A 21,546-nucleotide genomic window follows, 5' to 3' on the forward strand; every position below is an offset into this window, starting at 1 on the left:
GCCTGTTGGCATTATTGCCCAGTGAACTAATAGCTCAGTAAATAAATCTTCTGTAGCCACAAACTCAAACGCTTGATTGATTTGATCCAGAAATGTGTAAGGGCTTATTATCTCATTATGTTTATTAGGTCCAGTTCAGTGGTTTAATAAGTTTCAAAAACCAAAGCTACTACACACCTGCTTCAGCTTTGTTGGCAGTGATGAAGCATTACATTATTCCTCTAGGATTTTGTGGCTTTTTTGGGGGATTATTGTGGTCTAAAATACCCGATTTCATTACAGCTTTTTGGAGAAAATGACAATGCATGTTGCAATGTTTTGATAAGTGCAAATGGTGTGTGACACACTGCAAAAACGAGGATGACCAGCACGACATTGTGCAGCAGCTTGGTGTGTCAGGGCCTTTAGGGTTAAGGAGCAAACCATGAACCGCCCTCGCTCATTTTGGCAATCTCTCCCATCTTTATTCCTCCATTCAGCTCTGAATACAAAATATAAAGTAATGTTACTCAAATAAATTAAAAAATAAAATAAATTTAAGTTAGAGGTTTTAAACCCTGTAACAACGTCATTCTGCGTCGATAATAACTTTTACAAAGGAGCGCAATGATAACCGACAAAGACGATATGCAAAACCATGGCCAATGGACAAAACATCAAAAAAAGAAACTGACGGTCTAGACTAGAGTAGCGAAAACAGGCTCAGTGCCGTATAAATACAACACAAGTCGAGTAAATAAACAGATTAAGCGACAGTATTAGTTAACGAGGGACACCAGCTCTTAAATATTCACTGGCTGGAGCACCGCAGACACATGCTTTATGGGCACGTTGAACTCTAAACCATCCTGGACTTGTTGTCAGTGATTCGTGGCTGCAACTCTCAGGATCAGTTACTGGATCGAGATCAAGGGCTCTGAGAGTCTCATGTCATGTTTAGCCTCATATGCTAACTGCTGTTTGTCCCCTGTGGGACCGAGGGAGAGACGGGCGATGATCATAAGGACACTCCCCCTCGTTCCTGTCCGCTTCAGCCCCTCATACTCCCCCTCGATCGTCTCTGTTCGCCCTTCCTTCCTCCTCTATCTCCTCCTCCTCCTTTGCTCCTCCTCTGGCGCTCGCAGGATAGCACACCGCCTGCCTCTTGTTTGGATAAGTTAATGCTGAGATGTCAGCCTCGATTCTGATGTATACCACCTGCCTTGGCCTCCGGCTGACCTCGTACTCCAGCTCCCACTGCAGAGACATTCCTGTGCTTTTCTGGGTCTGTGTTTACACTGCAACAGATTGCCCTGCTCTCCCAAACTGCTCATCACGGAGGACAGTGCTGGGCCTCTTGTCCAAAGTGACCCTAATACAGCCTGTGCTGCTCTGCAGAGAGCCGGCAAGCCTCAGACATCCTCGAGAGGAAGTTCTGTCTTCAAGAGCGTCAATATAAAAGTTTTGGACATGGAAATTAAATTCCTACACTATCTTAATTCTCAGAGGACTGGACGTCTCTTTTGGGCTCGTCCTCAGGAGGGGAGGCCTCCGAGCGGCTCCACTCATTTAGATGCCAAGATCCTCCCACACAACACTGTGGGAAGCTCATGTGAACACCATGACCTCACTGCGTCTGCCCTTTAAATGAATCAGAGCTGTTGATTTACAATTTTAAGTCCATGTAAGAGCCGAACCGAAAGATTGACGTCAAATGAAAAGAAGTTTTCATTTTTCAGGAGGCTGCCAAGTCTTGAACTTGGAAGTGACTCAAATATCTCAGTCCTTAATGGGGCAACATCACTTACAGGCTGCTAATAGAGGCTCGACAGGGGAAAGGGCTTTTTTGTGATATGTTTATCTGTCTTGTTGTCAGTTTATACGAGAGCGGACGTGTTATTCTGCCACCTTGCTATAGTAACCAAAACTGGCAAAGCTCCATACCAGCTGCAGTTTAACCCATAGACTGGTTGGTGGTTTGTGAACTCCTGATTTCAAGTCTCAAGTTTGACAGAAACAAATAAACTCACCCAAACAGTCTTGGTTCCTGTGTTTAGTAATCTAGTTAGTAAGTGTACTACAATCGCAGGCTCTGGTTTGGTCCAAATAAATCCTTAATTCACCAAGTTAGATGTAAACGGGCAAAGTTTGCTTTTGATAGTGTGACTTTGTTTTCTATATTAATGTTTTTCTTTGTGTGTGTGCGTGTGTGTGTGTGTGTGTGTGTGTGTGTGTGTGGGTATTTGTTTATTCAGTCTGATCTGTTCTTGTTTTGTCTTAATTCTTGTTTGACTGGATCAAGGTGTGCGTGTGGTGAATATCGGGGCAGAAATTGGGAATATTAATGGTTTAAAAAAATTGTTAAAATTGAAAAAAGGGTTGGGGGGGGGTCGAATTGTTCACTTCCTCCTGCTCCTTTTCTGACACTATGTACTTACATTTGTTTACTTAATATGGGCATTCTCGTGTTGTTTTTCTTACTTATATTTTATTTTATTCTCCGTATTTTATTTGGCATGTTTAAAATAAAGATCAAACTACAAACAACTAAAAAACAACTAACTTCTCCCTCCACCACTAGGTGTCACTGTCTGTCAGCTCAGCTGCCAGTTGCACCAGTAAAGGCTGGAGACTGAGCTCTGGCGGTGCATGCTGTGCACTACATACAATGAGTTTATGTCGGTATTGAAAAACATACCTTCAGGATTTCTAAATACTCTGGTATACCGTAATACCATGATACCGCCCAAGCATTATAATCACAATTTTTGCTTCCAACAATAAAATGAACATGCTTGTCTACGATATTGATATTTTAAAATGCTCCGCTAATAAATAACTCCACTTCATATCAAATCAAACACCTTCTAAATTAACAGCAGGCCTCCACTTTTGAAGGGCTGTGGACCCTGCGACAACAAAACGAAATCATCCATCACCACACGTTGTTCGGAAGCTTTTTAAGATAACAAATCAAATGCAAGGAGCTCATGAGACTTGTGTCAGTGCCGCAAAGCAACTAACTGTTTAAACCACCTAAAAAAAAAAAAGTAAAATCTGCAGTATGATGAATGCATGAAGAACAATGTCACTTACGTTTCCTCACAGAATCGCTGTTCTTGTCCAACGTCCAATCAAACAACCGTGACAGCATCGCTGCGATGCATCATGGTACCGTGGCCGCTGTAAAAAAATAATACAGAAGCAAAGACTTAGGAGATGCACTGAATTCAGGTGTAGAAGAACCTTATTTTAAATCTTTTTTTGATGCAAATATGTGTTAATTGGTAGAAATGTAGCACAAACATGGATGTGAAAACGGTGGTCTGTTCATTAAATGTGAATGACCTAAAATTGTCCCAGCTGATTACTTTTGGGGAATTTAAGTGACTTTTAAAGGATCGAGAAAATAGCACTCATGATTGCTACTCTAATTCTCACTGAAATAAAAAAATCACATAATAATGTAGTGCAATAGAAAGATTTTGTCCCTAAAAACAATGAATAATCTCAATATTAATCAAAATAATCCTGATTATCATGTTGGTCATAATTGTGCAGCCCTAGTGAGTAATATAAAAAAATATATATATTTTGTAGCGGGCTGTAAACATGTTAATTTCTGCTGTAAAGTTGGACATTTTAACACAGGGGTCTATGAGGACTGACTGTGTTTTGGAGTCACCCTCAAGTGTCCATTAGATGAACTGCAGTTTTTGGCACCTCTTTTTTTTGGCTTCATTTTTAATACAAATATGAACAATTAACAGTGACAATCAATACAAACATATTTTTGAAACCTTGCCATTATAAATACTGTCAGTGGTAAAAATGCTTTATTTTCAGTGGAAAAGAGATTTATTATTTCCCCAACAGAATTATTATCCTGGTTATTTGGAAAAGAAATGTTTTATTTCATATATTTTATATTTGACATGTTTATATTCACACTCTTTTCTTCTGTGTGCTGCAGTGTTTGCACAACAATGTCCCCTGGGATAAATAAAGTTCTATGTTGGCTTGAAATAATATCATGCAGGGAGATAAAATGCAAAGAAATGAAACTGAACAGTCAACTACATAAAAACAATAAAAGTCAGAAAATGTTTGTACTCATTATTTTTTGCCTTTATGTGGCTGAATCTTCAGTGTATTAGCCAATAATGAAGTGAAATGAAAATAAATCTATTATATTTTATTATTTATTTATTTAAAGAGCACTTTTTATACAAGGAGTGCAGCTCAAAGTGCTTCACAGTACAAGTGCAACAGAATAACAAGAATAAACAATCATAAGACGTGGTGATAAACAAGATATAAAAGTCAAAGTAAAAAGTACAGAGACCAGTTAAAACAGTACAAACAGCCGAATTGATATAAAATACTAAAATAATGAAAGCACTCTCTGTTGCAGTTACTTGCAAATTGCTAAAAACATGAAATCCTAAAGTTTATCACGGACAGACATGTTTTACTGCATATCTGTCCAATACAATACATTTTGGTGGGTTCTGAAATAATTGACATTAAATCTATAACAACAAAATGATAAAGTGATGGAAATTTCAAAGTATGAAAAGAAGCCAGTTAAACATTTTGCATGTTGTAGTGGACATGTTGTTACAGTACATACATGTACTACAACATTAACAGCTGCTTTCAGTCCCGTCATGACCTCCTACACAGTGTGTAACTGAGCGCACATAAACGAACGAACACTAAACTCCCCAAATTACATTTAACCCTTTGAAACCTGAACAAATTGGTTTGATTTTTTTTAATGTGGGGAAAAAGGCAGCAACTTGGCAAGACATCATATTGCAAGACATTAGTAGAAGTTGATAAGAAAATGATGTAAAGTTTTGTTTTTTAAAAAGAGGAAAATTTAGAGGTAAAAAATGAAAATTTCCAGAAAAATTGTTTAATTATTTGAACTATAAATTTAAAAATATGTTACAGTAAAAATATATACATATATTATTATCATTATTATCTTTTTTTTCTTGCTTTTTTCCTTGTTTTGTTTTTGTGTGTGTTTTTTTATGTGTACTTATTTTTAGCTAATTTTCTTGTTATTTTTCGCTAATTTCCTGTTAATTTTTGGGTCATGTCTTGATAAGTTGCTAATTGCCTTCTCCTCATGTTTTTGAGAAAAAAAACCAATCTGCTCAGGTTTCAAAGGGTTAACTCACTGCTTCCATCAGGACTGACTGTTTAAATACATATAGATACAGAACCATCTAACCACTGAGGTGAACTTTGCATAACTACTGTATGTATATAACAAAGACAACAGACATGAAATTTCACAGAGTTGCCGTGTCTTTGTCTTCCCATCAGTGACTCTGCACCGACCAGCTGTTGTGTTCAGTATTTCTTGTTCATTTATTGATCAACTATAACCACTGGCTTTAAAACAAAACATAGTTTCTATTTGTCATTATTCACGGTGCTAGCTGTGCACTATTTGGAGATCAAATATCTTGATTGTGGATCAATGCTGTTATAAAAATACCTAAAATGACATTTTTTTACAACACAGAGCAGCATGTCATCCTCAACAAATACCATACGGGAACTCTGCCGCCATCAAGTGGTAAGCAGTAGTTAGTTAGTTAACTCTTTTTCTTCCTGAAAAAGACTTTATATTGTGTTTTATACCAAAACTAAATGTTTAACCAGCATTGAAACTGCTCCAGTCTTACTGGACAGAAACTACACAACTGACAAACTTTTACTCTGACTTCTTGTCTGTTTTGACTATTTGTTTGTGTTCAGCTTATTTATGCAGATAGTGATGTTTAAAGGTTGAGTTTCACCTTTTCATTCATACCAAACGTAAGTATTTGGCATTATTTCTATTTCGGCAAAGTGGGGAGACTACTTTGAGTACATTGCTGGAATGCACAGATCATGAAGTAAAGTGTAAACCGCGTGCATGAGACCCACTCGAACACTTCATGTGTGTCTGAGAGCTATTTTTCTGCTTGTTGATCAGAGTAGATCATTGTGTATATACATTTAGTATTATGGATTTATTTCCCTTTACTTTATTTTATTTTTTTAAGCATTTTTTTCTTTTTTCCTTGATTTTGTTTTTGCAAATTATTTGTATTTATTTATTTATTATTACTATTATTCTATTTAGCAATTCATTTTTATAATTATATTGTTATATTTTTTAATTATTTATTATATTTATGAGTCATGTAATTTATTGACATGCAGCAAAGGTGACACTGTTAAAGTGAGAAATGTTAAATAAAATATTAATGAAAAAAGAAAAAAAACCAAAATATAATTATCTGAGATTGCTTTGGTATAAGAGCAGGTGGTTCAATATAAACCCCCCCCCGAAATGTAGTCGCACAAATGGATCTGGGGCATAGCTGCTCCTTCTTTATTTGCCCCTGTACAAATTGCTTTATTTATTAAAAGTTATCAAATATGAACAATGACTGAAGACAAATGTCATTTTTAATCTTAAAATAACAAAATCCTTTAGAACACAAATGTGTCACAATCGGGACAAAAATGATGTGTTTTTGTTTTTCTTTTTAGTTTACTAAATGGATGTGGTGTTTTACTTGCACAGGCAGTTGTTTTTGAAAAATCCTGAAGAGTTAGTTTACTTGCTTTCTAAAGTTCCCATTTGGGATTCTGTTAAAAAACTTTTTTAAAGTGCAGTATTACAATATACTCTGAATCATAGCATTTCATTTCTTTATAAATAGGTTGCGTAAAATTACAGAATTAAACAGGCTCGTCCACATTGACTCAGCACACCACTGTAAATGTGCATCAGCAGGGTTAATAGCGCCATCATGTGGCCAAAAAAAAAAACCCTCCCCAGTTAATACAAACACTATATGTACGGCAAATACAGAATAAGACAATCATTAGTTCTGTACCATCATGCTTTAAGTCCAGCTGAGGCTGTAACATCTGTACCCGTTTCTCAGTAAACTTTACATGATCCTGTTTTTTTTTTTTTTGTCCATACCATTTACGGTGATTAAAGGGATTAAAAAAGCATTAAAATGTTTTTTTCCCCCCAATTTTTCATTTAACAGATGTGTAAAATTCGTTAGAAAATGTGTTTATAAAAGCGTGTCCCTTCATTTATGACAAATACACAGACGACACGTCCATCAGTTTACAAAACTTTTAATGTAAAAGACAAAACAACACAGGATTTGGTGACATGAGGGGAAAACGTCATTATTTAGCTCATTTGTCTTTCTCCTTCTGCTCCTTCTGCTCCTTCTCCTTTTTGTCCTTCTCAGCCTTGGCCTCCTCGGCTTCGTGTCTTTTGATGAGCTCCTCGACTTCTTTCAGTTTCAGCACTTTGATTTTCGTTTTTCCGTTTTCTCGTGTCAGGGTGGCAATTTCCACTGAAACAGACGGAGCGATACAGCATTGTGTTATTGTGTTGTTGTGTTATTGTGTTATTGTTTACATCAAGTGCCTAAAAGATTTCAACATCTCTAAAAACTTGACATCCATTTCCATTTCAGCAGAGCTACAAAAGGTCATGAGATGCTCCAATTTTTAACCCTTTAAAACCTGGATCAACATCAGTTTTTTCAAACTGCATTCAAACATCTCACAAGCAATTAAACATTTTGAAACCTGAGAAAATTGGTTTGATTTCTGCCAAAAATATGGTAAAAAAAAGGTTTAAAAAAGGGGAATCAGCAACTCATATCCAGCAGTGAAACAAATGAGTAAAAGGTGACAAGAAACTGAGCTTAAAAAGGGAGAAAAGTACAGAAAACTATAATTATTTGAACTTTATATTTAAAATTATGTTACAGGGGGAATAAAATTAAGTTATTGGGGAAATTAAATTATATATTTGTGAGTGTGTGTGTCTGTAAAAAATAAATAAAAACAATACTGTTATTTTTATTACACAATTTTCTTTTTCCCCAGGCAATTAATTTTTTTATTTTTGTAAATTTTCAGGTAATTTAATTTTTTTCTTGTTACGTTGGTTATTTCTTGTCTTATTTCTGTGCATTTGAAAGAAATCGAGACAATTTCCCCAGGTTTCGATTCGATGGGTCACAGTCAGTGACACCTTGATTTCACATGAAACAAATCAGAATATGTAAGTGAAATGACAAAAAAAAAAACTTCTGAAGCTCACCTTTCTCTGCGGAGAGCTTGCTGACATCCATAGTTTTGTTGAGGACTTTGATGGCCAGAGCCAGAGCAGAGGACAGATTCATCTCACCCTCTTTGTAGTCCTGCTTCAACATGGACACTGCGGCCTGAGGCAAAGACGTCAACGCGTCAAACACCATACAGGGAAAGAGTAAAAGATTCACCACGAGATACAAATAAGACTATTATAACCAAATTCTGACCAAAACCAGAAGGAGAGCACACAGTGCAGACTCACAGCGCTGTTGTTGCCGATACAGGTTGCCTTCCAGCCTCCGTAGTTGCCGCTGGGGTCACTCTGGTACAACTGGAAGCCGTAGTGTTTGTCCCAGCCCATGTACAGCAGAGAGACACCGAACGGCCTCTTCCCTGTTAAAACAAACCACACAGCTGTCACAGAATGCCAAAATACATCTGCGTTTTTTAAAATCAGGAATATTTTTATTAAATTTTAAAAGTTCACACACTGCACGACAGGTATAAAACTATACAGAGTGTGTGCAAGACAAAAAACAGCATGAAAACAAACTACAAACCTTCTCATTCCACCAAACCCAAAACAACAGAACATTAATAATAGCACGGGCCTCCATCTCTGGAGTAATACCAAAAGAAAAATGCCAGAGGAGGCCAGATTTGATATTGACAGGAAGGAGAGGTGCTTATGTAAAAGGTGGTTTCAAAATAATGGGCCAATTAAACAGTTTACATTAATTAAGAGTGATATGAGAAAGCAATAAATACAAAAATCGTCACTCTGACCGATAGCTCTGGAAGTATTTCAGAAAGGGGCGCCATCATCCGTGTTTTTACGCAGAGATGAGAATGTCAATATCTCTCAAGACGGAAATTGTAATTGTTAAAACTGACAATATGTTGATTGCAAAAAAGAAGTGTAATTCTGTGCATCTTACCTCCAAACTGTGTGTAAGCTTGTTTGATGTCACACAGAGCTGTCACCAGCTGCTCGCAGGGGATTGGCTCCTGGTACTGCAGTAAATACCTGAAGGGAAAATAAACTGGTCAGCTGCTGGTGGTGACACAGATAAATTGGTGGAAACTGAGGAACAAACGTTCAGGAGTTATCAAATATCTGTAAATCCAGATCACTATTCAGCAGACTGGTAGTTCTGTCCCAAAAGGCTTTCAACAAATCTAAAGTTGTACCTACAGAACTACGTTTACGCTTATGTTATTTCATGTAGTTGCTCTGTTATCATTAAAATATTTTAAGGGAAAAATTGCATTCAATGTCCATAACCTCGAGTAAATAATTTTAGACTCGTTCAAAACAAAAGAAAGAAGAAAGAAGTTTTTGGGACAGCCCTAAAATGTAAATGGTTGGCAGGTTTTTCTCACCTCTGTGCAATTAGCCGCAGCTCATTTGTCAGTACATTAGCATCTGATGTGATCCCGGCGACACTGCAGGCCAAGTCTCTGAAAAACATTATCACACACACACACACACACACACACACACACACACACACACACACACACACACACACACACACACACACACAAGACCTCAGTACCATTTTAGCCTGAAAAGGGTTAACTGTTTTTATGAATGTTAAGAACTGTCCATTTTTTGGGTTGAGACTTTGCAGTCCTGATCACGTACTCGTTTAGCTTGTAGATCTTCTCAGAGAAGAAAACCTCGTCCAGCAGTTTGTGGATGTTGCGTCTTTCGGCTGCCAACAGCACGCCATCGTTTGCTAGGATTCCCAGACATGTTCCTGCGTGTCCGATTGCTTCCATCGCATACTCCACCTGATACAGGCGTCCTGTAAATTACACCCACACGGGTTATATTGATCACACTTGGCCAGAAACAAAAACAACCCTCAAAAGGCCTCTGCATCTGAAACATACTTAAGCGATTTACTTGAGAAAGAAAATTTGCCTGTTTTTTTCTGAATGAACACTTTTTTTAATAATTTTTTTTTTTAAAGTTGGAAATAATTGTACTCTTGTTTTTCAGACTTAACAAGATTCTTAAAACTTCTCACAATGCTTAAAACCATCTTGTGAATTTCAAAAAAGAGATGATTTTTTTGTTCTCTTACATGAATGAATTCCTCTTCCACAGAAACATGCTGACCTCAAGTTAAGATTTTTTTGAAAAACGACTTCTACCAGGGTCAGAACAAACTGTTGAGCTCAGATTACATTTTGTTAAATATAAAAGTCTGAATTTTATCTATTCAATTTCACAGACCCTCTGATGAGCTTGCCTGATAAAGGTCTAGTTACCGAAATCTCGAAATAAATTCATTTCTTTTGCAAGTAAAACAGCGTGCAGGACCTAGTCTACAGTTTGCATACCATCTAGTTTTGGGAAAGATAACCTCTGGTTGCGTTGTTTGCACATACTATAAAGCACACTGTTTTATTTAAATTACATTGATTTTACTGATAGAGATTATCCCAGTGAATATTGATGCTTTTTACTGTGTAGTTAATAAAATGTAAACACTTTTATCAGCACAGTCGGTGGGTCCGAGCAGCTCAATTTCACTTATTTGTTTGCAGCATTTAACAATAAATCCTCCCTAAATTCAAATCAACACCTTAACCACAGAAATTCCAAATATATGGAGAATTTGTATAATACATTGCACAAATCATTTTATGGTTTCAATGTAATTTAATGGTGTGAGCAATATAAAAATGTCAAAAGTAAAAAAGGACTTGCCTTCAGGAGAAAATATGGTTGTTCGGGAATCATATCTTCGAGACTAAACACAGAAATACAGATATTAGCCGACTGAAACAAGCTGTGGCAGATATGAGCATGCACGAGATTTATTTGTTAAAGGTAATATTTAATGTGTCTTACCATTTTTTCCCGTCAGTGAAACTGTCCTGAAAAATAAAACATACGCTGTAAGATGATGGAAAACTAAGCAGAAACCAAACACGGAAGGCGTTTAAATTACTTTAATACAGGAGTACATATCTACTTCCAAGCAAATTAAACACATAAACAGTTAATAAAGTCTTTGATAAATTATTTGCACTCGTGTTTACTCACTACAACGATTTATAGTCAACTTTTCTGTGTCTGACAGCTAAGTTAGCTCGGAGGCTAACTGCTAACTGAATGAATCTGCAATATCGGAGCATGCTAGTCCGTTAGCATGCTAGTCAGCTAGCTCACTCAAAATAAATGAATAAATGACGTCAAACAGGATTTATACTCGTAAAAAAGTGGTGGAACAAACCAGTGCTGTAGTAAATAGTGAAACATTATTTTCTTACCTTTGTAAAAAGAGTCTTGTTGTCCACAGACTGAAGATCCACTACTTTCAGTTTGATGTTTCTTCGCTCACGCCGGGACTCTGCGGAAGTGACAAAGCCGCTCAGCAGCGCCGCCAACCGGCCGGAGGAGCGGCCAGACCGCGTTACTGCGTCCGGTTTAAAGCAGGTGGAAAATAAAGTACTGGATCTATTTTACTATTTTATCTACTAGTTAATGTATATTTAGTCTAAAAATGGTTAAAATAAATAAATAAATAAATGGCCCAATATAAGCACCACTTCAATAGAAAGACAGTAATATTTTTTTTTTTACCATTTTTTTTTTTTCGTTTACAAATGTACTTTTTAATAGAATAGAATAGAAATACTTTATTAATCCCGTGAGGGAAATTATTATGTTGCAGCGGCAAATAAGACAGCAGCAACTGAATGAAATATTCATTAAAAAGGCCAAAATAATGCAAACACACACACACACACACACACACACACATATATATATATATATATATATATATATATATAAATTATGAAAGTGAAAAGTTAAAATGTGAAATGAAATTAAAATAATTGCTTAAATAATTAAAACACACTTAGGTTAATCACAAAACCCTAAAGTGATAAACAGTATCAAACCATAAAAAAAGAGAAAAAAAAGCACATTTTTCAGATTTTTGGACATTTCTCAGATTTCAGGACATTTCTACAATTTTAGGACGTGTCTCAGATTGTAGGACTTGTCTGAGATTTTATTACAGTTTTACGATTTTAGGACGTTTCTCTGATTTTAGGACGTTTCTCTGATTTTAGGACGTTTCCAGGATTGTAGGACGGTTTAAGGATTTTAGGACATTTCTCGGATTTCAGGTGATTTCTTGGATTTTAGGACGTTTCTATAATTTCGTGAAAATCGTACTTTAGTGCAACAGTTGTGTAAATGTACTGAAATACAACACTTATCTGATGAATTTAAGACGCGTGTTTCTCCTCAGACGTCTATGACGTTTCCCTCCAGGTGTGCGGTGGTCAGTCGGCAGTAGAAGAAGAAGAAGAAGAAGAAGAGCCGGAAGGAGTAGAAGAAGAAACTCTGCCGTGTCATTGGTTGTTTCAGCAGCATGCCGTTTGAATGGGAACAGGAAGTTAGCTCACTAGCCAGGAGGCAGCTAACTATTACGTCGTTATAACATCAGCAAGAACCCGAATGAAGATACTCATATTTTAATATTTTTAATCAGCTGTTGACACGATGTCTAAAGTCTGACCGACGCTGACATGAGCCTAAAATAAACATCTGTCCGGAGAGGTGAGTGCTCGCTAACGATGCTAACGCCAGTGCTAGCTCAGCGTTAGCTAACACGTAAACTAACATTTCCAGCAGCTGACGACATCTATTAAACACGCGGAGTTCATTTTGGCGTATTTTGTAAAGTGTTGTTAGTTTACACACACATGCATCTTTATGTTGGTCTCACAGCAGCTCGGGGACACAGTGTCCTCTGACCAGTTAACGCCGCTGGGGTCAAACTGGTGTTGCTGGTTAATGTGTTTACATACTGGGTGACAAAGAAAAGCGACATTTGTGAGAACGCGTTTATAACACCGACATGTTTCACTGGTTTTACCAAAACTGTTTCATCGGATCAGGTAGTTTCAGCTTGTTGTCTTGAAACATGACCTTTGAACTCTCACTTGTAAGTAACTGCAGATCAATATCATCGCTCAAGAAGAATTAATAACTAATTTCATACAATGAAAGAAATGATCAGTGTTGTCAGGAGTTGGTGCATCACTGTAGAGGACTGAGCTCTTATTAGGGGTTGATTAATATCGCTTTTTTTTAGGGCAGATATCGATCATTAGTAGTTAATGTGACTGATAAACAATATTTGAACCTAATATGTATTTACAATAAAAAATGAAAAACTATTGCAATATTTAGAGAATCAGAATATATCAAACTCCAACATAAAACTTTTCTTTAACAAGTGTTCAATCAAAACTGAAACATCATATATAGCAAGTTTCCAGCTTTTTTTTTTTTTATAGTTAAGTAAAAATTTAAATAAAACTGAATAAATAAAAATAGCTCCCTGAGGCTTTGGGGGAGAGCTGATTATTTTTTTCTTATATTTTTGGACAGTCTTAGACCATATAAATGTGACATATGATATTATAGTTTGAAAATGGGTGTAGTTTCCCTTTACATACTTTTTACCACAAGTAATTCAGTGTTTTTTCAGGAGAAGTATTTAGGAAACTATAGGGCACAAGGATACGCTCTCTTTCCTTCTGACTCTTACATTGATAAGCCGAGGGAAAAAATGTACTACTCAGCTGCAGCTCATGTTTTCATTGGAAAATATATATTTTAGTTTTCACTGAGATGTCAAACTACACTTTCCAAGGTCAAAAATGATCTTTCAGTCTAAGTAAACACTAGTTTACTGACTGTACTGTTGTTGTTTGTGTCGTCAGGCAGGAATCAGTCTGATGAGGGGCCGCCTACAGCCGGCAGGATGCAGCAGAAAAGGAACATCCAGATCATCGAGTGGGAGGACCTCGACAAAAGGAAGTTCTACTCTTTCGGGGTGTTCATGACGATGAGCATCCGGGCCACCGTCTACCCGGCCACTCTCATCCGCACTCTGCTTCAGGTGCAGCGGGGGAAGTCGCTCTACAGCGGCACCTTTGACGCCTTCTTCAAGATCCTGCGGACGGAGGGCATTCGAGGGCTTTATCGCGGATTTATGGTCAACACCTTCACGCTCATCTCAGGCCAGGCTTACATCACCACCTACGAGCTGGTGAGGAAGTACGTCTCCCAGTATTCTGACGACAACACCGTCAAATCACTGGTGGCGGGCGGCTCGGCCTCCCTGGTCGCTCAGAGCATCACTGTTCCAATAGACGTCGTCTCTCAGCAGCTGATGATGCAGGGCCAAGGGGAGCACCTCACACGCTTTCGACTGAGTTCAAACGCCGCGGCTGGAAAGTCCAAAAAAGTGTTCGGCCAAACCAGGAACATTATGGCTCAGATTTTTGCTGCTGATGGTTTTCGGGGTTTCTACAGAGGATATGTGGCTTCTCTACTCACTTATATCCCCAACAGCGCTGTGTGGTGGCCTTTCTATCATTTTTATGCTGGTAAGCGACTGAAAATAATGTTTTCTAAACTACAAAGAATAAGAAAGTACTGAATCGGTTGTACCTTCTGTTAAACCTTTAACATCTGCATCGACATCAGTTTTGTTGTGCTGCATTCGGACGCCTTTCACAAACATTTAAACCTCTGAAATCTGAGAATATTGATTTGATTTCTTTTAAAAATTTAGGGGAAAAGGACAATGAGCAACTCAGCAAAAAATGTCTGGCAAATAGCAAAAAAATGTACAAAAAGCGACAAGTAAATAGCTTGGGAGGGTTATTAGATATTACAAAAAAACTGGGGGAAAAGTCCAGAAAACAATCACTCTTATAATTAAAAAAAAGTAAAGTTATGTTATAGAAAAAAAAAAACATTTTTAAATAACATCTTTCTTAAAGTCATTCTTACTTATTTTCCTTTTTTTTTTTAATTTGTTTTGTTTTAGTAATCTTATTTTCAGGCAATTTTCTAGTAGATGTTCTTAAATTTCAGGCTTATTTTTGGGCCGTTTCTTATTAGATTGCTCTTGGCCCTCTCCCCGTGTTTTTGGCACAAATCCAGCCAATCTGCCAAAGTCACAAAGGAGTTAAAACCCTGAGCTTGTTTTGGCATGTCTTACATTTGTAAATTTTCCCAGTGCATTTATACATCTGCAGTGAGAATGAATTCCTCTAGTTTTAGCAGTTTGGTAAATAAGTTTCTGCATGTGTGACGTTCTGCAGAGCAACTCTCTAAACTGGCTCCCAGTGACTGCCCTCATCTGATTCTACAAGCCATGGCCGGACCTCTGGCCGCCGCTACTGCCTCGACTGTCACCAACCCAATGGACGTGGTCAGAGCCAGAGTGCAGGTAACTACACATCTGTCAGTATAATTCAACAGCTTTCATGTGGCGATGTGTTTTTTATGCTTAATTCATAAGAAAAACATGCATTTTGTTTCTTCAGTGCGTGTGGAGAAAGCTGTCAGAAAAGTGCTTTGAAGTGCACAGTCCATTATGTTTAAAGGATTTTTATGAGCCGACAATAAATGTTAATAATTAATCAGCTGTGTTTTATATGATTGCATGTCTTTTAAATGATCATATCACTCCTCTGGTGTGTGCGTATCTTTACATATCAGGGAACCTTTTTCTGTCCAGTGTAAGAGAGCACAAGTCGTGCTCTAGTTACGCGTTCTGCTGAATAACAGTTTACTAGTTATGCTTTGAAGAAGACCACCAAAATGAGTAAATATTGAGTATTAATTGATAGGAATAATGTCTTGGAGAAGCTAAACATAAACACATTTACCACCTCATTAATCTGAAATGTTAATAGAAGTAATTAACGCAGAATTTAAAGGGGTGTAATGGTTCAAAAAATTCCCATTTTGGTTTTATTTTGCAAATATAACAGGATAATTCAACCTACTTTTTGGTACATCGTGTGTACCAAACCGAAAACCAAACTGTTCAGTACCAATTCACATATTGTTTCAACCCCTAAAAAATTTCCAATCCCAGTGAAATCGTGACCCATATCGTAATCGCAATATCGTGCAGCCCCGGTAGACATTTTACGTATCACGTAAAAACAAAAATCAGACATAAAACAAATAATTCAGTATGTATCGTTAAGCTCTAGGCCAGGCTTTGACTCTGGTTCGTGGTTTCTAATAACACAACACTCACCGTATGTGTGCTTTGTTTAGGTTGAAGGGAGGACCTCAGTCATCGAGACGTTCAGGCAGCTGATCAAAGAGGAGGGCTGCTGGGGAATGACCAAAGGACTGTCGGCACGCATCATCTCATCCACACCCACTGCCATCGTCATGGTGGTCGGCTACGAGACGCTAAAAAAGCTGAGTCTGCGACCGGAGCTGGTGGACTCGAGACACTGGTAGAAGACACCTGCAGAGACAACAAATGGACCACGTGCCATTTTAGCCCCAAATTAGACTTTCTGTGAGGACACTGGATGAAAGAAAAGGTTTGTTTTAAATAACAACTTGGGGAACAAAATGGAATCAGGCCATTTTAAACACACATTACCTGTGTACGAGAAACCGGACATTTGTTTATACCAACATGTTAGTCGCAGATTAAATACCTGGCCATTAAGGTTTGCAGTTCATATCGCTGCTTAACAGGGTTGATGCTTTTAGTGCAATTAAAATTAAAAGTTGGTAATAAAATGTTTTAACACTGGAAGATGCAGACAAATCGATGCAAACTTTTGCACGCTCTACAGTCACGTTCACGCATCTCTGCAGACGAGAAAAGTGGAATCGATGGTTGATAAACTATCAGATGGTTCATCAAAGAAAGGTTTCGATCAGGTTTCGGAGAAAGATCCTTTAACTTATGATGTTCACGTCAGCAGTAAACAAATCTTTTCCAGGTGGTGATTTCCTTTTGACTCGTTAAATTGGTTTTTGTGTCTAGTTCCTCTCCCTTGGCCTTTTTTAAATTGCTGCCTTCATAGTGTGATCACGACAAAAGATCTGCTTTTGTTTTTACTGAATGTGTGCGAGAAGAACAGTAGAATTTGTGTACCATCCAGGATCTCGCAGGCTGTTTTGGGATTGTTGTGGGCTGAAATGACTGATTTCAAGGCAGCCTTTGGGGAAAAAAAGTTCTGCATGTTTCAATGTTTAAAGGTGGGTTTTTTTTCTTTTTTTACAATGACATTGCGACCGCAAGTGAAATTTGCAAAAAAAAGCTGTGACGGTGTCATAGATTCTGAGATTTCGATAAATTGTTTTTGAATTGGAGAATTGGCTGATCACGTTTTTTTATTTCATGTGTGTCCCTCTCTTGTCATTCTGTGTCCCCTTTCTAAATTTGGACGTTGTTGCGGGTTTGTGAACGCAGGTGGAGCTCTTCATGAGTACTTTTTTCCCTCAGCAGCAGTATGAGGAGTTTTAGCCGTGGATTGGATATTGATTTGTCGATCTGATGAGAGCTGATGGGATCGATGGACGAGAGGAGCAGTTTTTTTTTTTTTGTCCGACACTCTGCTGCTCCATCACTGCACAGAGTACGCGTTGCCCTCCGACAGTGTGGTGTCATGAATAACGGAACGGTATATATTCCTATAGCGCTCCTAATGAACAGCCCAACTCCAAAAACATAAAATCATAAAATCAAAAATCATGGTGGGCTAACACAAATACATGACTGAAAAAACTCGATACTGTACCGTTAACACGGACACCACAGTGGCTCAGTTTAAAGAGATAGTTGTGGATTTTTGAAGCGGGGCCACATGAGATACTTGTGTGTAGTCAGTGTATTACAGTAGCTGGTGGTCAGTGCGCTCCCGGTTTGCAGAAACAGAGCTGCGCACTCGACAGCTCAGTATTACGCTGCTGTATAGAGGGGTTGATGTTGAAGCCACCTTTAAAAAGGCCTATCTAAAAGATCCAGCATCAGTTTAAGTCGATGCTGTGTTGAGAGAGTTTGTATATGAAGTTTTATTTCGACGCATAACAGACGCTAACAGCACTTTTTGGCGGATGAGAAATGTAGCGCCAAAGGAAAAAGGTTGTGCGATGGCGAGGTAAAGCGGTGAAAGTACTCTAAATGTAGCCCCCACTTAGGCCACATTTAGACAAGAGCGGCCCTACTAACAGTGGAAAAGTCTTTTCTTTGCGTTAAAAAAAATCAGTGTTCATATGATGACAGTGTGAAAACAATCCTCGTGTACAAGGATCTGCAAAAACAACTGAAAACACTCTGATCCCGGTTTCAAAATTTTGTGTTTTCAGGCTCCAAAACGCCATTATTGTGTGAACGAAAGACCAAACCGCAACAAAAGTTTAATGTTTCATGCAAGAATTGTTACCGTGTAAACGGCCCCTTAGACGGATCTTGATTTCTTGAGGCGAAAATAACATTTTGATTAACCCATGTGGGGTTTGTTTCTGCAAACACAGACACACTGACTGTGCACAAGTATCTCATGCAGCGCCACTTCAAAAATCCTGAACTATCCCTTAAATAACCGCTGGGTAACGTTACCTGTGTGATGCTCACAGTTAGCTCTGTCGCTGTGAGTCTGTCACAGGAACAGAGCTGCAGTCTCATGATAAAAACAGAGATGACGGCTGAGGGAATCGATGGGCTTCACGCAGCTCGACAATGAAATACAATTTGATCTGTTTTTAAGTAAAATTGACTAAATTTACGTTAATTTTTGCGTTTGCGACATCCTGGACGGTCCGATCATGGCAGCCTCTGCTGTAGGCGTATTTAATTTACAGTCGTCTTGTACTCTGCACAAACTGAGTCAAAATAAATGACTTAAATTCACACAAAACAGTACTATATTTTGTCAGCATTTCTGTAAGTATGATGTCTCTCTGGCATTATAGTAAATATTGCAGTTAATAAATGATTTGCTGTACTGTTATGTACCTTTGAGTTGTGAATAATTTACATATTTCAGTCAAAAACTGTGAAGTGAACGACTGAAGGACAGTACGCAGAAACGCTGTTTCCCTCGTGACTGTAAATGTCTGAGTGCAATAATGTTTTATCCTTTTCAGCACAAGATGTGATTGTATATTTCTTGTAAATGGTGTACATAATGTCTTAAAAAATGCATTGATACAGTAATTTATTTTCTTCACGTTGTTTTGGGATTATGACCACAGAGGAGTCCCGGCTTCTAAATTACGTTTCATTTGTTTTATAATGTTGAGTATTTTGGCTCATTCAGTTTGTTGCTTTTCTAACTTTTTTGTTATTCAAAAGGCTTTTTAGGAGAGGTGAAAATAAAATTTGATCTGTTATAAAAAATTAGTTACATGAGACGTTAGAAGTTGTCACCGTGAATGGTAAAGGGTTGTTTTGGTTTGATTAAAGGCGGTTTTCTAAAGCTGAGCTTGTTCAAATGAAGCCATAACATTTCCTAATGTTTTCCGAAGATAAATAAATCTGCTCAGGCCTGCCGAGATGTGTTAAACAACGACGTATGAAACAGATTCACTTCTTCAGGGAATCAGTGCAAACTGCTGTGATAAGTGACTGCAGTCTGGGATTTTAATTATTCATTTTCTTTGCACAACTTTGAGTAACTCAAAGTGTGATAATGTCAGAGATCAGTCTCCTGTTGTCGATACATTTTACATCTCGTGTCGTCTCAGTGTGTCTTTGTTCATCTCTTTGGTTAATAAAACAATAAAACATCAAGTCAGTTTGTGTTTTTACTGGTTCGCTGTGCACAATAAGCTGTTTTTTCCATCGGTAACGCTTGAATTTTAAACAGTTTGACTTGTAGATTTTCTGTTAAGCCACATCTGTGGTCACTTCAAAAGTATGATTACTTTAACCCGAGTTTTGACGCAGGGATTTTGCAGAAAATGTTTATTAAAAGTTCCAGTGTGTAGGTTTTGGGGCATTTTTTTGGCAGAAATTGACCATAATATTCATATGATTTTATTACTTTATTATCACCTTATTTCATTACCTCAGAATGAGCCATTTATATCTACATCAAGTGAAACAGTGCCCTTTTAAAGCAGGATTTAAAGTCAGATTAAACATTTAAAAGCCATAAAATATCAGAAGTAACGGAGATAAATGTTTAAAGTCGGACTTTTTATGAATACGGTGACAAATGGCGGCAGAAAAATGCTTCACATCCCATATTTTCCCTTCATGCTCGTCATGAATCCTTTAACTTTTCCCTCACTTTCTCTTTTGGAGATAAACTCAGGCAGACGAATCTCCTGATGAATGAGAGAAACAGGGCGGCCTGGTGCAGCTGACACTTCATGGTGGGATGACGGAGTGCTCCCCGCTCTGCTCTATACATTAATTATCAGCCGCTGTCTGGAAGGCACTTTGTCAAAAAGATGGATGAGGGGCTGTCGCACAGGAAACAAATCTAACTGGGCCGGGGTGAGAGGAAGGGCCTCTCGCTCTCAGGGGATGTGACGGTGGTAGACGTGCAAGTGTGTGTGTGTGTGTGTGTGTGTGTGTGTGTGTGTGTGTGTGTGTGTGTGTGTGTGTGTGTGTGTGTGTGTGTGTGTGTGTGTGTGCGGGATAAAAGGTGGGACAGTCAAAGCACTGTGAGGATTTGAATGGGAATTGCATTGAAGAGAGGGTGTTATGTAATCCTATTTTCAATTTTAGCCAAAATTTTGTGATTTGAAAAGCAGCAAAGGACAAAAAAAAATATTTTAGAAAGGAGCTGTCATTATCTGTAGGTGCATTAACACAATATTTCATCTTTATAAGGAAAGCTTTACATTTTTTAAAGGTCTGTTTTAAAACAATGCTCATGTGCCGAAATGTACCCTGAAACAGTTTTTGGTTGCTGTAATTGTTTTTTCCTCTCCATACCAAGCTGCAGCCTCAAAGGCCGAAAAATGACGCATAAGTGCCAAAAACTGCATTTCCTCTAAGGGCCACTTGAGGCTCTAAAACAAAGTCAATCCTCATAGACCTCCGTGTTAAAATTCCCAACTTTACAACAAAAATTAAGCCTGGTACAAAAACTGGTCTTGGTATCTATAGCTGATTTTAATATTTGTGATAACTGTACAAGGGTGAATTTTTATATAACACACCTGTCTACATTTTATCAGGGCTGAAAAATATGCATATTTAGGGGCGGGGCTCTATGAGTCGAGACATGCACGTTATTTAGGTGTTATTTGCTCAAAAATGGACAAATATCTGTCATTTGTTATTTCCTCCTCAACCTCCTATGACAAAGGTCATGGCATTTTTTTAAGGCTCTCAAACCAGTCAAAAATGATTAAAACTCCAACATCTTGTCTGGGAAAAAATATGTTGCTGTTGAATTTTTAATTTTTTTTAATTTTTTCAAAACCAAGGTCAGTAATAAAATATGTTTTTGAGGGCGACTTACCCTTTAAGTTGAGGTCCAAACTGCTCCAAATATTCAGCTGGGTGGGCACCAAGGGGACATCTGTTAAAGGAAAAAAAACGATACTTTTACAAATAAATATATATAATTGAAGTATATCTATAAATT

General features: G+C 37.7%; 2 protein-coding genes and 1 long non-coding RNA gene across 3 annotated transcripts in view; 1 reads left to right on the forward strand and 2 right to left on the reverse strand.

The window, feature by feature from the left end:
- Window positions 1-21,546, reverse strand: part of LOC148190343 (uncharacterized) — a 60,815-nt gene that overhangs the window by 25,456 nt on the left and 13,813 nt on the right. The window contains exons 2-4 of the long non-coding RNA XR_015778652.1: window positions 21,421-21,480; window positions 16,230-16,448; window positions 3,076-3,162 (exon numbers count right to left, since the gene is read on the reverse strand). This is a non-coding gene — a long non-coding RNA (uncharacterized LOC148190343). The remainder of the gene's footprint in view (window positions 1-3,075; window positions 3,163-16,229; window positions 16,449-21,420; window positions 21,481-21,546) is intronic.
- Window positions 7,131-11,542, reverse strand: LOC121940846 (proteasome subunit alpha type-4-like). The gene is made up of 9 exons (XM_042483530.2): window positions 11,413-11,542; window positions 10,991-11,016; window positions 10,847-10,889; window positions 9,773-9,935; window positions 9,508-9,585; window positions 9,063-9,151; window positions 8,387-8,517; window positions 8,132-8,255; window positions 7,131-7,373 (listed from the first exon to the last, which is right to left on the reverse strand). The coding sequence occupies exons 2-9, from the start codon at window positions 10,991-10,993 to the stop codon at window positions 7,210-7,212; spliced, it is 795 nt and encodes a 264-aa protein (XP_042339464.1). The 5' UTR covers window positions 10,994-11,016; window positions 11,413-11,542; the 3' UTR covers window positions 7,131-7,209.
- On the forward strand, window positions 12,467-19,733 carry slc25a44b (solute carrier family 25 member 44b). Its single transcript, XM_042490449.2, has 4 exons — window positions 12,467-12,715; window positions 13,888-14,556; window positions 15,280-15,407; window positions 16,250-19,733. The coding sequence occupies exons 2-4, from the start codon at window positions 13,929-13,931 to the stop codon at window positions 16,439-16,441; spliced, it is 948 nt and encodes a 315-aa protein (XP_042346383.1). The 5' UTR covers window positions 12,467-12,715; window positions 13,888-13,928; the 3' UTR covers window positions 16,442-19,733.

The sequence above is a fragment of the Plectropomus leopardus genome, chromosome 1 (assembly GCF_026936395.1).
Source record: "Plectropomus leopardus strain MGB_pleo_1.0 chromosome 1, ASM2693639v1, whole genome shotgun sequence".
NCBI classification, from domain to species: domain Eukaryota; kingdom Metazoa; phylum Chordata; class Actinopteri; order Perciformes; family Serranidae; genus Plectropomus; species Plectropomus leopardus.

Excerpts from the sequence above, each read along its gene's own strand:
- LOC121940846 (XM_042483530.2), bottom strand. Across the intron at positions 9,936-10,846 it reads AACCATATTTTCTCCTGAAG|GACGCCTGTATCAGGTGGAG; the intron begins GCAAGTCCTTTT and ends TGTAATTTACAG. Across the intron at positions 8,518-9,062 it reads AGCTTACACACAGTTTGGAG|GGAAGAGGCCGTTCGGTGTC; the intron begins GTAAGATGCACA and ends TTGTTTTAACAG.
- slc25a44b (XM_042490449.2), top strand. The coding sequence starts at position 13,929 with ATGCAGCAGAAAAGGAACATCCAGATCATCGAGTGGGAGGACCTCGAC. Across the intron at positions 14,557-15,279 it reads TTTCTATCATTTTTATGCTG|AGCAACTCTCTAAACTGGCT; the intron begins GTAAGCGACTGA and ends GACGTTCTGCAG. Across the intron at positions 15,408-16,249 it reads TGGTCAGAGCCAGAGTGCAG|GTTGAAGGGAGGACCTCAGT; the intron begins GTAACTACACAT and ends TGCTTTGTTTAG.